Source organism: Salvelinus sp. IW2-2015, linkage group LG9 (genome assembly GCF_002910315.2).
Source record: "Salvelinus sp. IW2-2015 linkage group LG9, ASM291031v2, whole genome shotgun sequence".
NCBI classification, from domain to species: domain Eukaryota; kingdom Metazoa; phylum Chordata; class Actinopteri; order Salmoniformes; family Salmonidae; genus Salvelinus; species Salvelinus sp. IW2-2015.
This window is the reverse complement of record NC_036849.1, coordinates 17,355,122-17,380,341: the sequence shown is the minus strand read 5'-3', so window position 1 is coordinate 17,380,341 and position 25,220 is coordinate 17,355,122. Positions and strand designations below refer to the sequence as shown.

The 25,220-nt window shown below is 41.7% G+C and overlaps 2 protein-coding genes across 6 annotated transcripts; one reads left to right on the top strand and one right to left on the bottom strand.

Annotated features, from left to right (window-relative positions):
• Positions 1-149: 149 nt before the first annotated feature.
• On the top strand, positions 150-14,268 carry LOC111968715 (methylmalonate-semialdehyde/malonate-semialdehyde dehydrogenase [acylating], mitochondrial). Of its 2 annotated transcripts, none has more exons than XM_023994533.2 (12): positions 150-293; positions 980-1,021; positions 1,162-1,236; positions 3,423-3,584; positions 8,426-8,504; positions 8,757-9,059; positions 9,265-9,386; positions 10,129-10,318; positions 10,812-10,993; positions 11,105-11,284; positions 13,198-13,296; positions 13,595-14,268. In XM_023994533.2, exons 1-12 carry the CDS (start codon positions 255-257, stop codon positions 13,697-13,699), a joined length of 1,578 nt encoding a protein of 525 aa, XP_023850301.1. In that variant the 5' UTR covers positions 150-254; the 3' UTR covers positions 13,700-14,268. The 2 variants fall into 2 exon arrangements, with proteins under 2 accessions (XP_023850301.1, XP_023850300.1); XM_023994532.2 differs by having other exon boundaries at positions 977-1,021.
• On the bottom strand, positions 14,150-24,290 carry LOC111968716 (basal body-orientation factor 1). Of its 4 annotated transcripts, none has more exons than XM_023994534.2 (11): positions 24,126-24,290; positions 23,735-23,987; positions 23,569-23,634; positions 19,597-19,740; positions 19,410-19,490; positions 19,135-19,205; positions 16,828-16,972; positions 15,716-16,209; positions 15,502-15,606; positions 14,621-14,689; positions 14,150-14,542 (listed from the first exon to the last, which is right to left on the bottom strand). In XM_023994534.2, exons 1-11 carry the CDS (start codon positions 24,164-24,166, stop codon positions 14,443-14,445), a joined length of 1,569 nt encoding a protein of 522 aa, XP_023850302.1. In that variant the 5' UTR covers positions 24,167-24,290; the 3' UTR covers positions 14,150-14,442. The 4 variants fall into 4 exon arrangements, with proteins under 4 accessions (XP_023850302.1, XP_023850303.1, XP_023850304.1 ...); XM_023994535.2 differs by having other exon boundaries at positions 14,621-14,686; XM_023994537.2 differs by having other exon boundaries at positions 14,454-14,542; positions 14,621-14,648.
• Positions 24,291-25,220: the final 930 nt, after the last annotated feature.

Below are 25,220 nucleotides of genomic sequence, written 5' to 3'. Positions count from 1 at the left end.
TCTAATAAAGGCGGTTTATCTTTAATTGTACATAGAGATTGGCTAATACCGTTGTAGTTTCAGCCAATAAGATGTATATTTTTGTGAGCGGTCTTATTCTAAGCCAATAACTGACCAGATATTTCTAGACCCTTCCTTATTTGAAATCCATGTAGGTGAGAGAGTAAGTTTGAAGTGCGTCTCCTGGCCACGGTCCTGCAAGGGGGTTTGGGACATTCTTTTGGGATAAATCAAACAATTAACACATTTTCATCATGGCAACGACTGTAATGAGATCACTGTTGAAGAAAGGGGTAAGAACTCATGTTATAATGCTTTACCCAAGAGTTAATGAAGACACTAACAGCTTTCGAAAGCACAGGAGGCTGCTGAGGGGAGAACAGCTCATAATAATGGCAAGAATGGAAACCATGTGTTTGGTGTATTTGATACTATTCCACCGATTCTGTTCCAGCCATTACCACAACCCCGACCTACCCAATTAAAGTGCCACCAACCTCCTGTGTTCAAAATGTTTCACATTGTTTACAAAGTGATAGATGCCATATGGCTCGGCTCTTGTCTTGTTCTCAACTATTCTCCGGGTCACTAAATTTAAGGAACCATTCCTCCTTAGACTCCTGCTCTTTGTATGTGCTTATCATATGCAGCTGCCTGTCAAGCTTTGTGCAGCTCTATGACTCCCATGTGTGCTCTCCAGCTACATTGTTTAATTGATACATTTTGGGCTTTTAGTAATCCCTCCTACAATCACTGTAAAATTGATCCCCAGGTACACCTTCACGGCCCAGTTGCACTTCAATGATATTTGGGATTGCCATAGTTGTAAATTAATCTTCCGTCCTAACAGAAGGCCTGGTAGTAGGCCTTACCTTCTAATGCTATATAACTGACATTTGATATGATACTATTCATAATAAATGCATGAACTCATGGATTAATGATTCTTTACAGCTAACCACTTGCTTCCTCTCAGCAGGTACCTCTTCAGGTCAGGAACATGTGTTACTCCTCCTCAGTGGTTAGTAATAACAGTTTAATAATAGAGTTTAATTATGGTGGTTGTATATGACTACAAACAGTTTACCACTAGACGATTAACTGTCACACAGATCTGTATTTCTGATAGAAATTGAACATGTTAAAAATGTCTCCCCGCAGCCCACCACAAAGTTATTTATTAATGGGAAGTTCGTTGAATCCAAGACTTCAGAATGGTTAGATATTCACAATCCGGTAAGTAACTAGGCCTTAAAGAGCTCAAATATAGTCTGCTAAATTCTATTACCCATCGCATTTTATTAGTTGATGCATAGAATAATGCACCAACAACACCTTGGATGGGCATGCACTGCTAAATTAAGGTCTACTTAGCTGGTTAATCAGTTACCTGAGTTTTGACCAGTTTATCCAGTTTCTGCACAAAATTGTCCCAAGTTTTCAGCAATGCCAAGGTCATAGGTCCATTACTATTATGTAAAAGAAAAAGAGCTAGACTTTTATGAGTATACATATACAGTACCAGTCAAGTTTGGACACACCTTCAAGGGTTGTTCTTAATTTTTACTATTTTACTATATCTACATTGTAGAATAATAGTGAAGACATCAAAACGATTAAATAACACATATGGAATCATGTAGTAACCAAAAAAGTGTTAAACAAATCAAAATATATTTTATATTCTTCAAAGTAGCCACCCTTTGCCTTGATGACAGCTTTGCACACTCTTGGCATTCTCTCAACCAGCTTCATGAGGAATGCTTTTCCAACAGTCTTGAAGAAGTTCCCACATGCTGAACACTTGTTGGCTGCTTTTCCTTCACTCTGCAGTCCAACTCATCCCAAACCATCTCAATTGGGTTGAGGTCGGGTGATTGTGGAGGCCAGGTCATCTAATGCAGCACTCCATCACTCTCCTTCTTGGTCAGATAGCCCTTACACAGCCTGGAGGTGTGTTGGGTCATTGTCCTGTTGAAAAAACAAATGATAGTCCCACTAAGCGCAAACCAGATGGGATGGCGTATCGCTGCAGAATGCTGTGGGAGCCATTCTGGTTAAGTTTGCCTTGAATTCTAAATCAATCACAGACAGTGTCACCAGCAAAGCACCATCACACCTCCTCCTCCATGCTTCATGGTGGGAACCACACATGCGGAGATCATCCATTCACCTACTCTGCATCTCACAAAGACACAGCGGTTGGAACCAAAAATCTCACATTTGAACTCATCAGACCAAAGGACAAATTTCCACCGGTCTAATGTCCATTGCTCGTGTTTCTTGGCCCAAGCAAGTCTCTTCTTATTATTGGTGTCCTTTAGTAGTTGTTTCTTTTCAGCAATTCAACCATGAATGCCTGATTCATGCAGTCTCTTAATAGTTGATGTTGAGATGTGTCTGTTACTTCAACTCTGAATTATTTATTTGGGCTGCAATCTGAGGTGCAGTTAACTCTAATGAACTTATCCTCTGCAGCAGAGGTAACTTTGGGTCTTCCTTTCCTGTACTGAGAGCCAGTTTCATCATAGCGCCTTGATGGTTTTTGCAACTGCACTTGAAGAAACTTTAAAAGTTCTTGAAATTGTCCGGATTGACTGACCTTCATGTCTTAAAGTAATGATGGACTGTCATTTCTCTTTGCTTATTTGAGCTGTACTTGCCATAATGTGGACTTGTTCTTTTACCAAATAGGGCTATCTTCTGTATACCAACCCTACCTTGTCACAACACAACTGATTGGCTCAAACGCATTAAGAAGGAAAGAAATTACTCAAATTAACTTTTAACAAGGCATACCTGTTAATTGAAATGCATTCCAGGTGACTACCTCATGAAGCTGGTTGAGAGAATGCCAAGAGTGTGCAAAGCTGTCATCAAGGCAAAGGGTGGCTACTTTGAAGTCTCAAATAAAAGAAAATCTTGATTACTACATGATTTAACACTTTCTTGATTACTACATGATTCCGTATGTGTTATTCTACAATGTAGAAAATAGTAAAAATAAAGAAAAAACCTTGAATGAGTAGGTGTGTCAACTTTTGACTGGTACTGTAGGTGTGCAATAAATTGGTGTGCTGTTTTCTTGAGATCTATCTCAAGTTGTTATAATTCTCAAGAATGCTTTTGCATGAAAGTTCAAAGGTCAGTTAGCTGGCACTTTGCTCCTTCGGCCTTCCTTTGCTTTCAGTTTACTCATATCATCGGGATTTAGAATGAGATTAATGCTCTCTCAAGAGTCAAAGAAATTGCAATATTTTTGATGAAATGGCCCGATCTGATGGTTTTGTCAGTGTGTGTCAGATCATAATGTGTTGAAGTTATCTGCTCAAGCTGAGCACACTTCATACCAATCAAATATGTTTTTTTATAATCAGGTTACAGTTCACCCACTAATGTGTTCTTCCGTCTGACTGTTACAGGCCACCAACGAGGTGATTGCACGCGTCCCCAAGGCTACACAGGAAGAGATGCTGGCTGCTGTGGACTCCTGCTCACAGTCCTACCACTCCTGGTCTGAAACCTCCATCTTGGCACGCCAACAGATCTTTCTGCGCTATCAGCAGCTTATCAAGGACAACATTGTAAGTCTGTAGCAGGGACAAGAACTTGTTGTACATACTGTATGGTACAAAACCGCTAGAAGCAAAGGTCAAATCTCATAATTCTCCGTTGCACGTTTAACGTCATGCACTTTTGGTTGCACATTGTTTTTCTGTCATGTTTTGGGGTTCAAAGACCGCCTCTGTATGCCATATAATTTTTATATTTTGTACCATACAAATTCAGCATGGATTTGATTAATATGAACCCTACTCTCAATGGCACACTTTTAGGCATGATAGATACTAGTTTCTTAGGTGATAAGAAAGAAGAAACACCACAATGCCTCCATACTATTCCTATGTTGTAAAGAATATTTGTTGGTCTGTGGTGTGTAATGAGGAGCAAACAGACGTTGAACGTGATACATTTATGAAATTGCTTATCCCAGTTACTAATAAGCATGAAGCATGCACCCATTAAGAAAATTACTGTAAAAACTTAAATCCCCATGGATTGATGAGGAATTGAAAAATTGCATGGTTGAGAGAGATGAGGCAAAAGGAATGGCAAATAAGTCTGGCTGCACAACCGATTGGCAAACGTACTGTAAATTGAGCAATCATGTGACTAAACTGAATAAAAATAAGAAAAACCTACACTATGAAACAAAGATAAATGGCATAAAGAATGATAGTAAAAAGCTTTAGAGCACCTTAAATGAAATTTTAGGAAATAAAGGCAAACTCAGCTCCATCATTCATCAGATGACTCATTCATCACAAAACCAACTGATATTGCCAACTACTTTAATGATTTTTTTCATTGGCAAGATTAGCAAATTTAGGGATGACATGCCAGCAACAAACGCTGACACTACACATCCAAGTATATCTGACCAAATTATGAAAGAAAGGCATTGTCATTTTGAATTCCGTAATGTAATGTTTAACTTCTCTGGGATATGTGGGACGGTAGCGTTCCACTTGGGCAAAAGCCAGAAAAAATCTACTGTGCCAAATTCAAATATATTACTATAAAAATCAATCTTTCATGAAATCACACATGAAAGACACCAAATTAAAGCTACACATGTTGTGAATCCAGCCAACATGTCTGATTTTCAAAAAGGATTTACGGCGAAAGCACACCAAACGATTATGTTAGCTCAGTACATAGCCACAGAAAAACACAGCCATTTTCCCAGCAAAAGATAGTAGTCACAAAAAGCAGAAATAGAGATAAAATTAATCACTAACCTTTGATGTTCTTCATCAGATGACACTCATAGGACATCATGTTACACAATACATTTATGTTTTGTTCGATAATGTGCATATTTATATCCACAAATCTCAGTTTACATTGGCGCCATGTTCAGAAATGCCTCCAAAATATCCGGAGAAATTGCAAAGAGCCACGTCAAATAACAGAAATACTCATCATAAACTTTGATGAAAGATACATGTTTTACATATAATTAAAGATACACTTGTTCTTAATGCAACCGTTGTGTCAGATTTCAAAAAAACTTTACGTAAAAAGCACACCATGCAATAATCTGAGACGGCGCTCAAAAATAACAAAATTTCTCCGCCATGTTGGAGTCAACAGAAATACGAAATTACATCATAAATATTCCCTTACCTTTGATCATCTTCATCAGAATGCACTCCCAGGAATCCTAGTTCCACAATAAATTGTTGTTTTGTTCGATAATGTCCATTACTTATGTCTAAGTAGCTACTTTTGCTAGCARGTTTAGTGCACATGTCCAAACGCTCGCGCAGATGCAGGCGAAKTCGGACGAAAACTTCAAAAAGTTATATAACAGGTCGAATAAACTGGTCAAACTAAGTAGCGAATCAATCTTCAGGATGTTCTTATCATATATATCCAATAACGTTCCAACCGGAGCATTCCTTCATGTCTGTAGAAGTTATGGAACGCAAGGCGATATCATGAGGAAAGCGGGTAACCAGGAACTGGTATTCTGCCAGACCAATGACTGAAACACCTCCCATCCGGCCCCACATCACACTAGAGGCTTCATTCCACGTTCTACAGACTGTTGACATCTAGTGGAAGGCGTAGGAAGTGCAAATAGATCCATATCTTACAGGGAATTGAATAGGCGATGAGTTGAACATTGACCAGTCTCAGAATTCTCACTTCCTGTTTGGATTTTTTCTCAGGTTTTTGCCTGCCTTATGAGTTCTGTTATACTCACAGACATCATTCAAACAGTTTTAGAAACTTCAGAGTGTTTTATATCCAATAGTAATAATAATATGCATATATTAGCATCTGGGACAGAGTAGGAGGCAGTTCACTATGGGCACGCAATTCATCCAAAAGTGAAAATGCTCCTATCATAAAGAAGTTAATGGATAAGGTGAAAAAATTATTGTTGTCAATCAACAATGACAAGCCACCGGGGTCTGACAACTTGGATGGAAAATTACTGAGGATAATAGTGTATGATATTGCCACTCCTATTTGCCATATCTTCAATTTAAGCCTGCCAGAAAGTGTGTGCCCTCAGGTCTGGAGGAGAGCGAAAGTCATTCCGCCACCTAAGAATAGAAAAGCTCCCTTTACTGACTCATATAGCTGACCAATCAGTCAGTTACTAACCCTTAGTAAAGTTTAGGAAAAAATGGTGTTTGACCAGATACAATGCTATTTTACAGTAAACAAATTGACAACAGACTTTCAGCATACTTATAGGGAAGGAAATTCAACAAGCACAGCACTTAAACAAATAACTGATGATAGGCTGAGAGAAATTGATAATAAAAAGATTGGGGCCTGTTTTGTTAGACTTCAGTGTGGCTTTTGACATTATCGATCATAGTCTGCTGCTGAAAAAACTAATGTGTTATGGCTTTACACCCCCTGCTATATTGTGGATAAAGAGTTACCTGTCTAACAGAACACAGAGGGTGTTCTTTAATGGAAGCTTCTCCAACATAATCCAGGTAGAATCAGGAATTCCCCAGGGCAGCTGTCTAGGCCCTTAACTTTTTTCAATCTTTACAAATGATATGTCACTGGCTTTAAGTAAAGCTCTATATATATAAGGATGACTCAACACTATACACGTCATCTACTACAGCGACTGAAATGACTGCAACACTTAACAAAGAGCTGCAGTTAGTTTCAGAATGGGTGGCAAGGAATAAGTTAGTACTAAATATTTCAAAAACTAAAAGCATTATATTTGGGACAAATCATTCACTAAACCCTAAACCTTAACTAAATCATGTAATAAATAATGTGGAAATTGAGCAAATCATTCACTAAACCCTAAACATCAACTAAATCTTGTAATAAATAATGTGGAAATTGAGCAAGTTCAGGTGACTAAACTGCTAGGATTAACCCTGGATTGTAAACAGTCATAGGCGAAACATATTGATACGGGGCCTCCCGAGTGGCGCAGCGGTCTAAGGCACTGCATCGCAGTGTTAGAGGCGTCAGTACAGATCTGGGTTCGATCACAGGCTGTGTCACAGCTTGCCGCGACCGGGAGACCCATGAGGCGGCACACAATTGGCCCAGCATCGTTCGGGGAAGGTTTGGCCGGCTTGGATGTCCTTGTCCCATCGCGCTCCATTGACTCCTTGTGACAGCCGGGCGCATGCACGCTGACTTCGGTTGCCAGCTGTACAGTGTTTTCTCCAAAACATTGGTGTGGCTGGCTTCCGGGTTAAGTAGTGTGTCAAGAACCAGTGCGGATTGGCAGGGTCGTGTGTCGGAGAATGCATGGGGAAGGTTTGGCCGGCTGGGATGTCCTTGTCCGATCGCGCTCCATTGACTCCTTGTGACGGCCGAGCGCATGCACGCTGACTTCGGTTGCCAGCTGTACAGTGTTTTCTCTAAAACATTGGTGTGGCTGGCTTCCGGGTTAAGTAGTGTGTCAAGAAGCAGTGCGGATTGGCAGGATCGTGTTTCGGAGGATGCAAGTCCTCTCCCTGGTCCGTACGGGAGTTACAGCTATGGGACAAGACTGTAACTACCAATTGGGGAGAAAAAGGGGTGAAAAGAACAACAAAAAAAGTAGTTAAGATTGGGAGAAGTCCGTCCATCTGCCTTCTTAACAACACTATCAACAAGGCAGGTCCTACAGACTCTAGTTTTGGCACAACTGGACTACTGTTCAGTTGTGAACAGTAGTCCAGAACAGTAGAACAGTAGTCCCACAAAATTGCAATTGGCACAGAACAAGGCAGCATGGATGTACACAGAGGGAAAACATTAATAATATGCATGTCAATCTCTCCTGGCTCAAAGTGGAGGAGAGATTGACTTCATCACTACTTGTATTTGTGACATGTTGAAAGCACAGAGCTGTCTGTTTTAAATGACTAGCACACAGCTCAGACACCCATGCATACCCCACAAGACATGCCACCAGAGATCTCTTCACAGTCCTTAAGTCCAGAACAGACTATGGGAAAAGTCTGTCAGATTTAAATAACAGATAAAACTACACTTTATTTAACAGTGAGGACTGTTAAGCAACACAAACATAGGCGCAGACACATGCGTACACACACACGATAACATACGCACTATACATTCACATGGATTTTGTGTTGTTGATATGTGGTAGTGGAGTAGGGGACTGAGGCCACACACTTAGTGTATTGTGAAATCTGTTATGAATGTATTGTAATGTTTTTAAAATTGTATAACTGCCTTAATTTTGCCGGACCCCAGGAAGAGTAGGGGATGGGGATCCATAATAAATACAAATGCAAATAAATACAAAATACTATTTGTTTACAGCAGCTGTTGCTTAGTTTGAGTTACTCATTTTAAATTAAACTGATTTGAAGTGTGTGTTGGCTCATGGTGTGTGTGTCTTGTGTTCCAGAAAGAGCTTGCCAGGAGCATTACTCTGGAGCAGGGCAAGACCCTGGCAGATGCAGAGGGGGATGTGTTCAGAGGATTGCGTAAGTCTCACGTGCATTGGCTTTTCCAAAGGGCAATATTTAGAGAGATGTTTTATTAGCCTCTGTTAATACTTGTTTTAGCCAAGGAAATGGTTAATCAGAGCATTATTTCAGTGTCTAGGTCACTAGTATAAAGAGCTCTTTGGTCTGTCACTTATGTGACTCAGTCTCCATATGAGGGATAGTCACACACATTCTGTGAATGACCCAGTGTTCTCTGTACTTGAATGACACCTACTGTCTCCTCTCCAGAGGTGGTGGAGCACACATGCAGCATCACCTCCCTGATGCTGGGGGAGACTCTGCCCTCCATCACAAAAGACATGGACATCTACACCTACCGCCTGCCCATCGGGGTGTGTGCCGGCATCGCCCCCTTCAACTTCCCCGCCATGATCCCTCTGTGGATGTTCCCCATGGGCATGGTGTGTGGCAACACCTACCTGCTGAAGCCCTCAGAGCGGGTGCCAGCCTGCACCATGCTGTTGGCCAAGATGCTGCAGGATGCTGGAATGCCAGACGGGACCCTGAACATCATCCATGGCCAGCACGACGGTAAGATAAAAGCTAAATGTCCCATCACCTGCTGATCTCTAAGCTATATCTGGAGACATTGGTGCTATGATGTGAATCATTGAATTATCATTGTGTCTCTATGCTATGATTCACATTCATTTACAGTGTGATGAGGTAATGGAGAGATTATGGCTGGCCTGTCAGTGCTCTATGCAAAATGAATCCCTGCCCCGCTCTTTCCCAGCTGTCAACTTCATCTGTGATCACCCGGCCATCAAGGCTATCAGCTTTGTGGGCTCTAACCAAGCCGGAGAGTACATCTATGAGAGGGGATCTAAAAATGGCAAGAGAGTACAGTCCAACATGGTGAGTTTGTGCCATTAATGAACAGAGGGTGGCAGTGTTGGCTTAAAAACTATTGTTGAACGTTATCCTCTTTGTTTCTCTTTTCTACCTTGGCTGATTAGCTGTACAGATGAAACAGAGATTCAGATCCAGAGCCCAGACACTTTGTGGAAAATATCGAGTGGAAATTTGTAATTTATCTTATTTGACACATACCCACAATAATGATCTACAAATTAAGTGCATTGACGTAATATAAAGCACTTAAAATATTGTACTTTTATTGTTTGTTCACTAAAGTTCTTTAAGAGGATGAACTTTCGAGACCATCTCTGATCTAATTTGCATGCAACCACATTGAAGGCATGGTGTAAAGCCTCGATCAGACCGACAGCGTCGTTGCATCAATGCTGCGTAATACATTTTGCGGTCAAACTTTTTCCATTATGTAATCATTTTAACTGGCTATGTGTGCAACAAAAAAATGTTCACCTTTTGTTACTATTTCTGTCAAGTCTATGCATACAATTTTATGGATACGTTGGATATATCCAACGCACCACACAGAACTCACTGCAACTGCCTCTGCAATGCAGCGTTCCATTGGAAATGAATGTACTTTGGTGTACCAAAACGCAATGAAGTTGTCGGTTTGATTGAGACGTAATGTGAATTGGATCACTTTTCCCTGGTATTCAGATCATGGGTATTCGGATCAAGGGACAGAAGGCTAAACGATTCCCACCCTTATGCTCTGCTGTAGGGAGCAAAGAACCATGGTGTGGTGATGCCTGATGCAAATAAGGAGACCACTCTGAACCAGCTGGTGGGTGCAGCTTTCGGGGCAGCAGGGCAGCGCTGCATGGCCCTCTCCACGGCCATCCTGGTGGGCGAGGCCCGCAGCTGGCTGCCTGAACTGGTGGAACGTGCAAAAGCTCTGCGAGTTAATGCAGGTATCTCAACCTCTCACCCCGCCCGCACCTCCCGCCCTATCCATTCCTAAGGAGCCCTCTGCTCACTCTCTTGAGGCCACCCACGAGCCCTAACCACACTTCTCGCCTCTTGCTGTACCATAACTTCAGATGGGGCTGAACTGGGAGAGAGGGCTTGTTGAGTCACTCATGCTGCAAATTTGCGGCAACATTTACGGCCAAAGCTTAAGAGTAGCTCACAGCATCAAGTCTTTGAGAAGGGAAGTTGATGGGGAGGAGAAGAATGAATGATTCCCCTTATTTGCAGTCATAAACACTCTAATTTGTGTGGCTGCACAGGAAACACCTAAACAGCCATTTTAGAGGGAGTGCCTTTGGGGGCCCCTCGCCATTGCTGGGCTTTTGAGTTGTCTGTGTCTGCGGGTGAAGGGGTATTTGTGTGTACATGTGTGTTTGTGTGTGTGGCTGTGAGGGAGAATTCTCAATGCAGGTTGTTTTTCGGGAACCCTCTCAGGGGACCAGGCAGGTGTGGACGTGGGGCCCCTGATCTCCCCTCAGGCCAAGGAAAGGGTCAACAGCCTGATTCAGAGTGGGGTGGACGAGGGAGCTCAGCTGCTGCTCGACGGCAGGAACGTCAAAGTCCAGGGCTATGAGAATGGAAACTTTGTGGGGCCCACCATCATTGGCAATGTCACAGTAAGTGTGTTCATGCAGGTGACAAATCTTCTAGTTGTACTGCCCAAAAGTATGCTGATCTTATTTTCTGACCATATCCTGAAATTATGTAATTTCCTTTTTGTCTCCTAGCCCCAGATGAAGTGCTATACTGAGGAGATCTTTGGGCCTGTTCTGGTTGTACTGGAGGCTGAATCCTTGGATGACGCCATCAGCCTTGTTAACAATAACCCTTATGGCAACGGCACAGCTATCTTCACCACCAACGGAGCCACAGCACGCAAATACACTCACAAGGTGGATGTAGGCCAGGTGAGTGTCTGTGGACCAATGTGTGTGTCCCTATTTCCTGGGAGAATGGAGGCATTCATACCCTCTACCATGTCTATACCTTAAACAAGGAGGACATTGCACCTCTATTCTAAAACATGCACTCAACAACCATTATTTTCCATGGCAAGTATAGCCTTATTTGCTTCTGCTCTAAACCGAACACTTCTGCCACCCTCTTCCCTTCACCACCCCGCCCCGTGTGGACTTTAAATAGCAAATAGCAAATATGTGCCTTTTTTATCAAAACAGGGGGACATAGAAATACATTTTCCTAGTAGGATTACAGTAGGGGATATCTTAAATTAAATGCAAAAGGGATTCCTTTGGATCTGTTAAATGTTTTAAAGCTTAAATACAATGCCTTCAGAAAGTTTTCATACCCATTGACTTATTCCACATTTTGTTGTGACAGCCTGAATTCAAAATGTTTTTAAAATTCACCTGTTTACAAACAATACCCCATAATGACAATGTGAAAACATGTTTTTAGAAATGTTTGCAAATGTATTAAATTAAATACAGAAATATCTCATTTACATAAGTATTTACACCCCCGAGTCAATACTTGTTAGAATCACCTTTGGCAGCAATTCTGGGTAAGTCTCTAAGAGCTTTGCACATCTGGATTGCACAATCTTTGCACATTATTTAAAAATGATTCAAGCTCTGTCAAGTTGGTTGTTGATCATTGATAGACAGCCATTTTCAAGTCTTGCCATAGATTTTTAAGCCAATTTAGGTCAAAACTGTAACTAGGCCACTCCGGAACATTCAATGTCATCTTAGTAGGCAACTCCAGTGTGTATTTGACCTTGTGTTTTAGGTTATTGTCCTGCTGAAAGGTGCATTTGTCTCCCAGTGTCTGTTGGAAAGCAGACTGAACCAGATTTTCCTCTAGGTTTTTGCCTGTGCTATGCTCTGTTCCATGTATTTGTGTCCTAAAAAAAACTCCCTATCCTTGCCGATGACAAGCATACCCATAACATGATGCAGCCACCACCATGCTTGAAAATAAGAAGAGTGGTACTCAGTGACGTGTTGGATTTGCCCCTAACATAACGTTTCGTATTCAGGACATACATTTATTTTATTTTTTATTTAACCTTTTTTAACTAGGCAAATTCTTATTTACAATGACAACCTATAAAGTAAATTTCTTTGCCACATTTTTTGCAGTATTACTCTAGTGGCTCATTGTAAACAGCATGTTTTGAAGTATTTTTATTCTGTACAGGCTTCCTTCTTTTCACTCTGTCATTTAGGTTAGTATTGTGAAGTAACTACTTTGTTGTTGATCCATCCTCAGTTTTCTCCTATCACAGCCATTAAACTCTGTAACTGTTTTAAAGTCACCATTGGACTCATGGTGAAATCCCTGAGTGGTTTCTTTCCTCTTTGACATTATGGGGTATTGTGTGTAGGCCAGTGACACATATCTCAGTTTATTCCATTTTAAATTGAGGCTGTAACACAACAAAATGTGGATAAAGTCAAGAGGGTGTGAATACTTTACCTTGTCTGCGTGCCTCCGCTATGCCCTGTGTTTGCTGTTTTTTCCATCCCTCAGCCAAAAGGCTTGACTCCCGTGTCCAAAATTACTCCTGCATTTTCAAACATTCTCAACCAACCATGAGTTTCCACTGGACTTAAAAACAAACAAAAGTGGCCTCAAAAACAAAATGTTTTGTTTAGTTCTTCTGTCCCTCTTGCATGCAATGCTTTCAACACTGTGAACACAAGCAATGGTTTTCGGTTTGTTGTGACTCATTTTTCATGCATTGTTTGTTCTTCGAACTAGCATTTAGTACACCTTCTTCTCCCAGAGTTACTCATTCAGTTGCTCTGAAGGGGTATTTGTTTCCAATGCGGTAATGGAAGTTTGTGTTTTGTAGATTGGGGTGAACGTTCCCATCCCTGTTCCTCTGCCCATGTTCTCCTTCACTGGCTCACGAGGCTCCTTCAGAGGAGACACCAACTTCTACGGCAAACAAGTGAGTATCAGTTGACATAAGGTAACAAGGTGTTTGAAGACATACAGTAGTTAGTATGACTGGTCCTAATAAGGGGTTGTACTGCTGGGTAAAGTCCACATGAAGGTTGGGACCTCTACACACTGAGTTTATGTGGCTGACTGACGATGTAAAACACTCAGTCCTCTTAACTAGTGATGGCTGATCAAAGCCAATTGTCTTGAGTCCAGATTTTCAGCTTAATTCATGTTATGTAATACGGTCATGATGCCATAGTTACAGAGCATCCTATTATAGATGTCTTCTCTGCTTTCTAAAGGGCATCCAGTTTTACACACAGATCAAAACTGTTACTTCACAATGGAAGGCCGAAGACTCAACAGTGAAAACTCCTGCAGTTTCCATGCCAACCATGGGACGCTAAAGGGTCTGGAGAAAGAACGTTCCCACTTCCCCATGTCTTTTGTGAAGCAAAATGTTAAAACTACTGTGCAGTCCTGTCGCCATGAGTTGATAATTACCCATAGTCATTTTACAAGCCTTAATGTAGAATTTGTACCCAAGATGTGATTTATTTTTTCAATGGTATCTCAATCACTCACTGTGGATCAATAGTTTGGCTTCATCATTGAATGACAGTTCCTTTGTTATATGAACGTTTCTACTAATTATGTGTCTGTGTATCTATGTTACGATTTTGGAAACAATGCAAATAACTGTGGAGCAGTTAAAACAGTGTAAAGTACTCGCATATCTTTTCTTTGTATGCAACATCTGTGTTCAAAATATACTGCCTCACCAGCATTATGATGTTGATGAATGTGTAGCTGCCAAATGTGATGCCACTATTAATCATACATTCAGTGCATCTGAATATTTGAGATGTGTTTTATGCACACTTGCTGTGTTGCAGTTATTCATGTATTTAATTTAGACATGAACAGGTTGCATTTGAATAAAAAGCCATCAGTTTAAATTGAACCCTTTATCGTCCATCTGTCTCTGTCTCCTGTTTGTACCCTGTCTATCTAAGTTCAAGTAAGCTTTCAATTCATGACAATGAGAAAATACCATAGAAACATTTTTCACATAACCATCCACATAATTCTGGAGACACTTCATTTGGACCAGCACATTTCTCAGACCGACTAACACTGCAGGGATAGGTCATGTGGTCTGGATATCCGGCAGGGCGCTGGGGTTCGGGGGCAGGTTGCACACACGCGCCTGGGTGATGAAGGTCACATGGGACGGCTCCTCTGTAATTCTGCAAGACATGTCATTATGTAACAAAAAAAAATCAACAAGGTCTGATAAATCACAATCAGGAATCTTTTTGTCTTACCCGGGATCAATGTCGTTCTGGTTCCTCTCTGGGGACGCAGACAACGCCAAAGGTTGACTCAGTTTCCTGCTAAATAAGTTGCTGAGTTGCATTGAAATGCTGTACATTTAAAAAAGGCATGTTTTACCATACTGTGGCACCTGTTCTCTCTAGCTGTTGACTGCAGAAAGGCCTTGTAAGGGTTACATAAGGTCATGATTCATACTCTACTGGGTTGCTGTAAATTCATCCTACGTTGCCAAATGATGTATGTTTGCAAGGCTAGATGCCAGGGTAATGTTGACATTGCCATGAATGTACATCTCTGCCCTCCAATACCCCCTTATACATTCAGATCCCCTGCCCTCAACTTGAAAATCATGTTGCCTGCGGTTCCCTGACCACAGGCGTTCAAAAACGAAATAAACCCCTCGTGCACGTGAAGTGGGGCCAAGAGCCTGAAGGCAAATCTGCGTGGCCAGATGTTTGTTTTCAAGCACACGACTCTGTGGCCGGCCCTATTTTTACTATTGTGCCCAGACTCTTTCTTCATTCTTTTTAAGCCGCTGGACGGAAAAGAAAATTGGTTTAAACCTAACTGATGTTTTATGGTATCCTCTTTTGCTGAGAAAAGAGCTGTTTAAGACATTAAAAAGGAGTCACAAATAAAGGCCCTCTCCCAGACTGCAGCACAGCTCATGCTTCTTATGGTGTCACTGTGTTTTGTTCTCAACACTTTATTGTGCTAGGGGTTTCGTTTTCATGTTTAATGATTCCAATTTGATGGTATCATTCTAAACAGAACACAGTATAAATAGAAATGAGATAATAGGGAAGCTAACAATGAGCATGTCTGCTGGCAGACAACACAGGACCCACACAATGTAGTAGCTAGATGTTACCTTGCTTTCTGTCCGTTCATTTTGGCAAACAGCAGTCTAAGCACTTTCTCCTTCTGCTCCCATGTGAGTTCAGAGATGTCAACCTTGTTGCTCTGGAGATTATTCCTGAAACACAAGTGTAGTGGAAAAATAGATTTCCAAGTAGGAACAGTTTCTACCATAGCAATGGGGAAATGTACGGTAAGTGGTGGTAAAGACCGCATGCAGGCCTTACCACTTCTCTGCCTCTTCCAGGTCGGTATAGACACTGTTGCTGCTGTGAGGGGTTTTGTGGAAGGTGCGGATGCGGGGATACTCCTGCTTGCCTGACCGAGCCTCACTCATCCTCCTGCGGTAGGCCTCCAGGGCCTCCTGCCTGTATTGCAAACGGCTGGCCTGGATCTCTTGCTTCACCTGGCCCAAAGCCTCCTGAAAGAAGCACTCCAGCTCTGTTCGCTGCTCCACGATGCTGCGTGCCAGCCGCTTCACTCGCCCCATCTCCTTCTCCCTCATGGCCAGCACCTTCTGCAGCTTATCCAGCTCCACCTGGCCGGCCTGGGTGCTGACCAGGGCTCGGTTCTGCGTCTCCTCCTTGTCTCTCTCAAACTCCCCCACCATGAGCCCCAGGGCCTGCTCCAAGGTCCCCACCTTCCCCCTAAGCTCTGCTATCTCCTCCTTCTGGGCCCTTACCTGGGACACATTCTCCTTCATCATCAGCTCACTGGTCTCCTAGGGGTGGAAAATATAGGAAGGATTGAGGGGTTAGTCTTAAAATAGGGTTGAGATTATAATGAAAATATACATAAGGCATTCTCCAAAGTAACGTAATTCATTAAAGACACTAAATGGCATGTTGATAAATGGATCATGTTTTGCGGGGCTTAACTGTCAAATGGAAGAAGGATTGAGAATGAAAGAATGATTGCCGAATGGAAGAATGATTGGAAGAAATACTGAGCTGGGGTGACTTCATAGTATCCTTGCTTTATCGATATAGTCAGGGATGAGATTATGGTATACTGTATTTATTTGCCTTAGAGAAACAGTGCAAAAAATGCTTAGGGGGGAAGCCAATGACTTGGAACCCAGAAGCCAGTGGAAACTCACCACACCTACCAACCACGAGATACTGGCTCGTACTGTGGAGGTGAGGGGAAAGAGGTGCCGCAAGCAAAACAAACACGGGGTCATAAAAAATAAATAAAACAGGGGAAATACCATCTAAAATACTGTATGTCCATTGGAGATCTGCCACATAAATAAATACAATTTATTGGTTTTGTCCAGGCGCTGCCAGTGCATGAAAATGCCCACTGCTCTGTTTGACGTGCCATGGTACCAGTGTACCTTATGCAGTGCCAGGGAGGTGTTTTCCTCAGCCAATGACACAGTCATCTTCCTCAGGTCATCTACCTCCTTCATATGGCAGCTGAGCGCCTCGCTGAGACGAACGTTCTCCTTGAACACTGAGCGTGACGCATCATCCAACTGACTGTTAGTTTAGGAAACAAGGAATGCACAGTTTTTCATATTAGGTGCCAAACTGAGGTATAACTGGCACTTCCACCTCTTTTATCTGTCAGTCTAAAGTAACTTCGACAACATAAAGGTGGTGCATTGGGTTTGGTGGCGGGATAGGGAGCGGTCTGGTGATGTAGTAGACTAGAGAAAATTATAAGTGACATTAAATTCCAAGCTTATAATGCTGGGAAGGATCTGGTTTTAATTTTCCTTTGAGTCACTCTCTCTTAGTCACCAAATTGAGACAAACTGGGTCAATGTCAGCTCTGTCTGAAAACAAAGGTTACGTGCATTTCAACTTTATACATGTCCAAGAATTTAGGTCTACAATTGGCAACGTAATCGATGATAAATGCCATATTCAGTGTCAATGTTGAAGAGAGTTTATAGACCATAAAAGAACACAGAATTCAAAGTATGTCCCTAGTCTGTCCTCATATGGCTTTAGAACTAAACTCAGCAAAAAAAGAAACATCCTCTCACTGTCAACTGCGTTTATTTTCAGCATACTTAACATGTGCAAATATTTGTATGAACATAAACTGAACAAGTTCCACAGACATGTGACTAACAGAAATGGAATAATGTGTCCCTGAACAAAGGGGGGTCAAAATCAAAAGTAACAGTCAGTACCTGGTGTGGCCACCAGCTGCATTAAGTACTGCAGTGCATCTCCTCCTCGTGGACTGCACCAGATTTGCCAGTTCTTGCTGTGAGATGTTAACCCACTGTTCCACCAAGGCACCTGCAAGTTCCTGGACATTTCTGGGGGGAATGGCCCTAGCCCTCACCCTCCGATCCAACAGGTCCCAGACGTGCTCAATGGGATTGAGATCCGGGCTCTTCGCTGGCCATAGCAGAACACTAAAATTCCTGTTTTGCAGGAAATCATGCACAGAACGAGCAGTATGGCTGGTGGCATTGTCAGGCTGGAGGGTCATGTAAGGATGAGCCTGCAGGAAGTGTTTACACATGAGGGGGAGGGTGTCTTCCCTGTAACGCACAGCGTTGAGATTGCCTGCAATGACAACAAGCTCAGTCTGATGATGCTGTAACACACCTCCCCAGACCATGACAGACCCTCCACCTCCAAATCGATCCCGCTCCAGAATACAGGCCTCGGTGTAACGCTCATTCCTTCGACGATAAACGCAAATCCGACCATCACCCCTGGTGAGACAAAACCGCGACTCATCAGTGAAGAGCACTTTTTGCCAGTCCTGTCTGGTCCAGCGACGGTGGGTTTGTTCCCATAGGCAACGTTGTTGCCGGTGATATCTGGTGAGGACCTGCCTTACAACAGGCCTACAAGCCCTCAGTCCAGCCTCTCTCAGCCTATTGCGGACAGTCTGAGCACTGATGGAGGGATTGTGCGTTCCTGGTGTAACTCGGGCAGTTGTTGTTGCCATCCTGTACCTGTCCCGCATGTGTGATGTTCGGATGTACCGATCCTGTGCAGGTGTTTTTACACGTGGTGTGTCACTGTGAGGACGATCAGCTGTCCGTCCTGTCTCCCTGTAGCACTGTCTTAGGCGTCTCACAGTACAGACATTGCAATTTATTGCAGTCCTCATGCCTCATTACAGCATGCCTAAGGCACGTTCACGCAGATGAGCAGGGACCCTGGGCATCTTTCTTTTGGTGTTTTTCAGAGTCAGTAGAAAAGCTTCTTTAGTGTCCTAAGCTTTCATAACTGTGACCTTAACTGCCTACCGTCTATAAGCTGTTAGTGTCTTAACGACCGTTCCACAGGTGCATGTTCATTAGTTGTTTATGGTTCCTTGAACAAGCATGGGAAACAGTGTTTAAACCCTTTACAATGATTATCTTTGAAAGACAGGATCCTGAAAAAGGGACGTTTCTTTTTTTGCTGAGTTTATATAGCACAGAGGTCTTCCCCACACTTTGTTTCAAACCAGAACACCCTTCCTGCAAGGCATTCTGGAACTGCTGGAGATGTCATCATTGGCTTAGGTGATATACACTACTATCTTGAAGAAGACAAACTGGTGTGGTCAAGATAATAATCTTGTTTTTCCTCACAAATTATGTATTTTGCCTCTTTTTTCCTTGACCTGAAGGTGCAGTTTGAAGAATAAAATTAGCATGTAATTGGTCAGCGGAGACACTCACACAATGGCTTCATTGTGGGCCCTCTCAGCCAGCTGGGCGATCCTCTGCTCGGCCTCTTTCTCTAGGCGAACCTGCAAGGGAACACACAGTACTCACTGTTTCTCTCCCGCCTCTCTATTGATCAGTTATGCCTTTGATACCTGAACATCTTTACCCATTTAATCCAATACTTTTTGATTAGCGCAATCCTAGTTTTCCCCAAGTTTATTTTACACCTCCTTGGAACTGTAAGTGCATGTACAAAATAATGTGTCAATTTGGAGCTATCATCATACCTTTTCACTGAAGAATTTGTGCTCCATTCTAGCTAGGCTCTCCTTGTGCTCTCTGTCTGCAATGTACATGCTTTCTTTAATCTAGAAAGTAGAGAGTTGATGATCATTGATAGAACTGTGAACTCCTACACAATCAAGAGTGGTACTTCAGGGTGTCAAGCAAGATTTCTGTCCATGTTGTTCTCACACTATTGAGCTCCTGCTCCATCTGGGCTTTCTTTTTCCGAAACTCCTTGATAGTCTTCAGTTCACCCTGGATCATCCTGAACTCATTGGATCTCTTCTCAAACTTCTCCTCCAGCTCATTGATTTTAAGAGTGTATTCTGCAACCTGCAACAACCAATCATATACAGTTGAAGTCGGAAGTTTCCATACACCTTGGCCAAATACAGTTACTCAGTCTTCCCTGTTTTAGGTCAGTTAGGATCACCACTTTATTTTAAGAATGTGAAATGTTAGAATAATAGTAGAGAGAATGATTTATTTCAGCTTTTATTTCTTTCATCACATTCCCAGTGGGTCAGAAGTTTACATACACTCAGTTAGTATTTGGTAGCATTGCCTTTAAATAGTTTAACTTGGGTCAAATGTTTCCTGAAGCCTTCCACAACCTTCCCACAATAAATTGGGTGAATTTTGGCCCATTCCTCCATGACAGAGCTGGTGTAACTGAGTCAGGTTTGTAGGCCTCCTTGCTCGCACACGCTTTTTCAGTTCTGCCCACAAACTTTCTATAGGATTAAGGTCAGGGCTTTGTGATGGCCACTCCAATACCTTGACTTTGTCGTCCTTAAGTCATTTTGACACAACTTTGGAAGTAGGCTTGGGATCATTGTCCATTTGGAAGACCCGTTTGCGAACAAGCTTTAATAGCTTTCATCTATTTTGGGAAGTGCACCAGCCCCTCCTGCAGCAAAGCACCCCCACAACATGATGCTGTCACCCCCGTGCTTCACGGTTGGGATGGTGTTCTTTGGCTTGCAAGCCTCCCCCTCTTTCCTCCAAACATAATGATGGTCATTATGGCCAAACAGTTCTATTTTTGTTTCATCAGACCAGAGGACATTTCTCCAAAAAGTACGATCTTTGTCCCCATGTGCAGTTGCAAACCATAGTCTGGCTTTTTTATGGCAGTTTTGGAGCAGTGGCTTCTTCCTTGCTGAACGGCCTTTCAGGTTATGTCGATATAAGACTTGTTTTACTGTGGATATAGAGACTTTTGTACCTGTTTCCTCCAGCATCTTCACAAGGTCCTTTGCTGTTGTTCAGGGATTGATTTGCACTTTTCGCACCAAAGTACATTCATCTCTAGGAGACAGAATGCATCTCCTTCCTGAGCGGTATGATGGCTGCGTGGTCCCATGGTGTTTATACTTGCGTACTATTGTTTGTACAGATGAACGTGGTACCTTCAGGCGTTTGGAAATTGCTCCCAAGGATGAACCAGATATGTGGAGGTCTACAATTCTATTTCTGAGGTCTTGGCTGATTTCTTTTGATTTTCCCGTGATGTCAAGCAAAGAGGCACCGAGTTTGAAGGTAGGCCTTGAAATACATCCACAGGTACACCTCCAATTGACTCAAATGATGTCAATTAGCCTATCAGAAGTTTCTAAAGCCATGACATCATTTTCGGAAACTTTCCAAGCTGTTTAAAGGCACATTCAACTTAGTGTATGTAAACTTCTGACCCACTGGAATTGTGATACAGTGAATTATAAGTGAAATAATCTGTCTGTAAACAATTGTTGGAAAAATTACTTGTGTCATGCACAAAGTAGATGTCCTAACTGACTTGCCAAAACTATAGTTTGTTAACAAGAAATTAGTGGAGTGGTTGAAAAAGAAGTTTTAATGACGCCAACCCAAGTGTATGTAAACTTCCGATTTCAACTGTAGTTACATATCTTGGATTTTGGAGACATAGAAAATAATGTAACTCTATACAGCAGGTGTAAATAGTGTATACACCAATATTGTTAGCTACGTATACAATGAACATTTTGAGAATGTACACCATCTAAGTGTGTATCCACTTCATATTTGTACATGACATGGCAGTTGCCATTTCAAAAATAGAATCGATTCAGATTTTCTGAAAAAAATTACCATAGCTTCCAGAAATAGGAGGAAAACAACCACTTATAATAGTTGGGAAGAAAATCAAAAAGTTCAGATGAAGTATGGCCTTTGCAACCCAACCCAACTTCAGGAACAGATCAGTCAGAGAGGCTGAAATCAGAGTTTAAGTGCTGCTATGTAACTGCTGCTATGTACACAAGTTATTGAAGGCAAGCAAAACATGCACCCACAATCATGTATATAATGGCACAATTATAGGTTACCAACCATTTAATTATAATGTTATGCCTAATTGATATTCTTTAGATATCTCTATAAATGCCATTCTATACAATTACGACAGGGATAAATTAAATGATCAATAGCTTTCTTTAGAAAGCTCCCATTCCATCATCAAATGGCCAGATTTGTGCTTAAGTTTTGCTTATGGATACATCTCTCTTTTCTTTGCCTAATGCAGTGTTTAAATTGCAAATATGGCACTGATCCAGTGAAACTCTTGTTGATATACACTGAATGTACAAAACATTAAGAACACCTTCCTAATATTGACGTTGCACCCCCCCTTTTGCCCTCAGAACAGCCTCAATTCGTCAGGGCATGGACTACAAGGTGTTGAAAGCATTCTACATGGATGCTGGTCCATGTTGACTCCAATGCTTCCTTCCCACAGTTGCGACAAGTTGTCTGGATGTCCTTTGGGTGGTGGACTACTCTTGATACACATGGGAAACTGATGAGCATGAAAAACCCAGCAGCATTGCAGTCCTTGACACAAACTGTTGCGCCTGGCACCTCCTACAAAACCCCGTTCAAAGGCACTTAAATCACCCTACGAATGGCACACATACACAGTCCATGTTTCAATTGTCTCAAGGCTTAAAAATCCTTCTTTATGCTGTCTCCCCCATTCACCTACACTGATTGAAGTGGATTTAAAAAGTGACATCATTAAGGGATCATAGATTTCACCTGGAATCACCTGGTCAGTCTGTGTCATGGAAATAGCAGGTGTCCTTAATGTCTTGTACACTCAGTGTAGTTGTTTGGTTGGCTGACCTTTTCCAACATTCAGAGTCACATGTCAGACTACTTTGAGACAAAAGCCACTGCGCTCACGTTCTTTGAGTGCTTTTAATGCAATGGTTTCCATTAGCTAAGTCAATTTTCAAGATGAACCATTTCATCACTTCACAATGAGCAAAGGGAGTTGAGGGGCATGTCTTGAAATCACGTCTTTAGCTCAACCACAACAATATTTATATCCAGAATTAGTACTACATAGGCATATGTGACAGTACCATGCAAAATAGGGATTTTTTTAGTTGGTCCAGACCGAGATTCTTTTATTTCTCAAAAGCTTATTGGGTCCTATTTTTACCACAGTGAAGTAAGAAATGGTGATGGAAAACAGCTGTTAGCCAAAGCGGCACATTTCTGCACATTTCCTTGTTGTTAAACCACTGCAACAGATATTTTTATGATCTTTACTCCAATCAATGTGATGTATTTTTGTTTGTAGAGATCAACTGTCAAAATTAACACGTAAATAAAGTTGCACACCACCACAAACAACCCATATGACACATGAGGGATGGATAACTTAAGCTACAGTATATCAAAACTAGTTTGTATGTTCTAGACCATGCACATTTTAATTATGCTTTTTTCTGTAGCTGCATGGCATTACCATATACCATAATTTTAGACTATATGGCTGGAAATGTAGGGGTTTGTTTCTTAGTTTGTTTTCTTTTTTCTATAAATTAGCATAGGGACTGCCTGATTAAAAACAACACTGTTGTTCAAACACAACACAGCACATTTTTTAGATGCTGTACATGACATCAGACAAACAATGTATACCCTTGAGGCTTGCAGGACAATGCATATGATTTAGATAGACTACAATGCTAGGCAGGGATGTCAGCATGTTTAGTAAAACACGCTAATGTTCCTGGTCCATTTCTGACCTGTTTTTGTAAACTGTCTAGTCACTCCCTGTTCTTTGAAATGATGGAAGACTTACTTGGAAGGTTACCCACGTTAGTTCCTTCACAAAGACTAAATACTTACCAGTTGTTCATTTTCTTCAAGGGCTTGTTTTTTTTTACTTTTAAGTTGTCCCTCTAGCCTTGTAATCTGTAAAAAAAAAATAAACAAATAAAAAGATACAATGTTAGTAAACCCCCAAAAGAAAATAAATCATGGATATTATAAATATCTGGGGATAAAAGTTAACCTTTTCTTCTTTCTCAGCATCTTTCCTCTTCAAGAAGGCAATTATGTCAACTGTGTCCTTCTCTGCACGATACTGCTGGTTAGTGAGCTCTTCGTTGGCTCGTGCCAACCTGCGGGTAGCTTCACGGTACTCCACGCGCGAGTGTTCAGTGACATCCAGCCTGGCTTCCCAAAGAGCAGCATTGGCCTTTGCCTTCTCAATGTCAGACTCTTTATCGGCTTTTGACTCATGTTTGCCTTCTTTCTTTCCTTTTCTAGACATACAATTTGGACAAAGAATTGTAGTAAATTAGATAGCTACACAAACAGTGCGTAAAACTAGCTACAGGTAGCTAACATGGCTAACATTAGCCAATTCAAGCGATAACGACGCAAAGAAAAAATTGTCTTACCCTTTACTTTTCTTTACATTTTTTCCTTTCTTCTTGGGCATTGTTTCGAATACTACAATTTAACTGTTAAGAAGGAATGGGATACGTATAGGCTAGCTAGGTTAGCTTCACTTCAAGGCACTGGGGAAATCGTGTTTACAACTTTGTTACCATAGAAACGCTGTCATATGGCACTGGCTGTGTGTGGACATGCTCACAGCCTACGTCAAAATCACCTGCAACAGGTCTGTAATGTTATATGCAACAACAAAAAACAAGTAATGTAATTTGTGCACTGTATACACAACTATTCTAGCTAAATTTGACTGAGCATGCAATCACACTAAAACATATCCGAATTCAGTGCGTTCAAGACAACTGTGAACTCGGGAAGAAAATGAGCTCCGACTGGGAAAAATAGTTTTTAAGATCACTGACGGCATGATTTGGCTTCGTATTTTCCCAAGTTCCCAGTTGTCTTGAACGCACCATCTATATAGAGCACTAGTAAGGTTTTTTGATAAATGCTGAAAAGAAGTCATGAGGTAAACACAGGCGTAGGAGCTCTAATGCTTTTGTTCTATGCGATAATCTTTATCAGCTAACATAACTTTTTGTGAATTTTGAAGCATTTATGTAATCAGAAAACGCACTTTTATTTAACTAGGCTAGCCGGTTAAGAACAAATTATTATTTTCAATGACGGAACAGTGGGTTAACTGCCTTGTTCAGGGGCAGAACGACAGATTTTTACCTTGTCAGCTCGGCGATTCGATCTTGCAACTTTTCGGGTACAAGTCCAACGCTCTAACCGGCTACCTGCCGCACATAGCCTAAATCACCTGAAGGCTTCATAATTCATAAAGGTCATGTTAACTGACTGGTGTTATCTCATAGAACATAGAACGTGTAAGATCTCCTAAACCTGTGTTAACCTCGGACCTTTTTTTGGTGTTTATCCCAAATCCCTATCTTTCCCTATTCATTTTCTGCATAGGAATGGCTGAACCAACCAGAGGTAACTCATTTCTGTTTTTGAGGACTACAAACTGGCGAGCTTTACAATGGACTAACTAAAGGGAGCCTAACGTTACTCCTTATAGTCCAAGGGCCTTG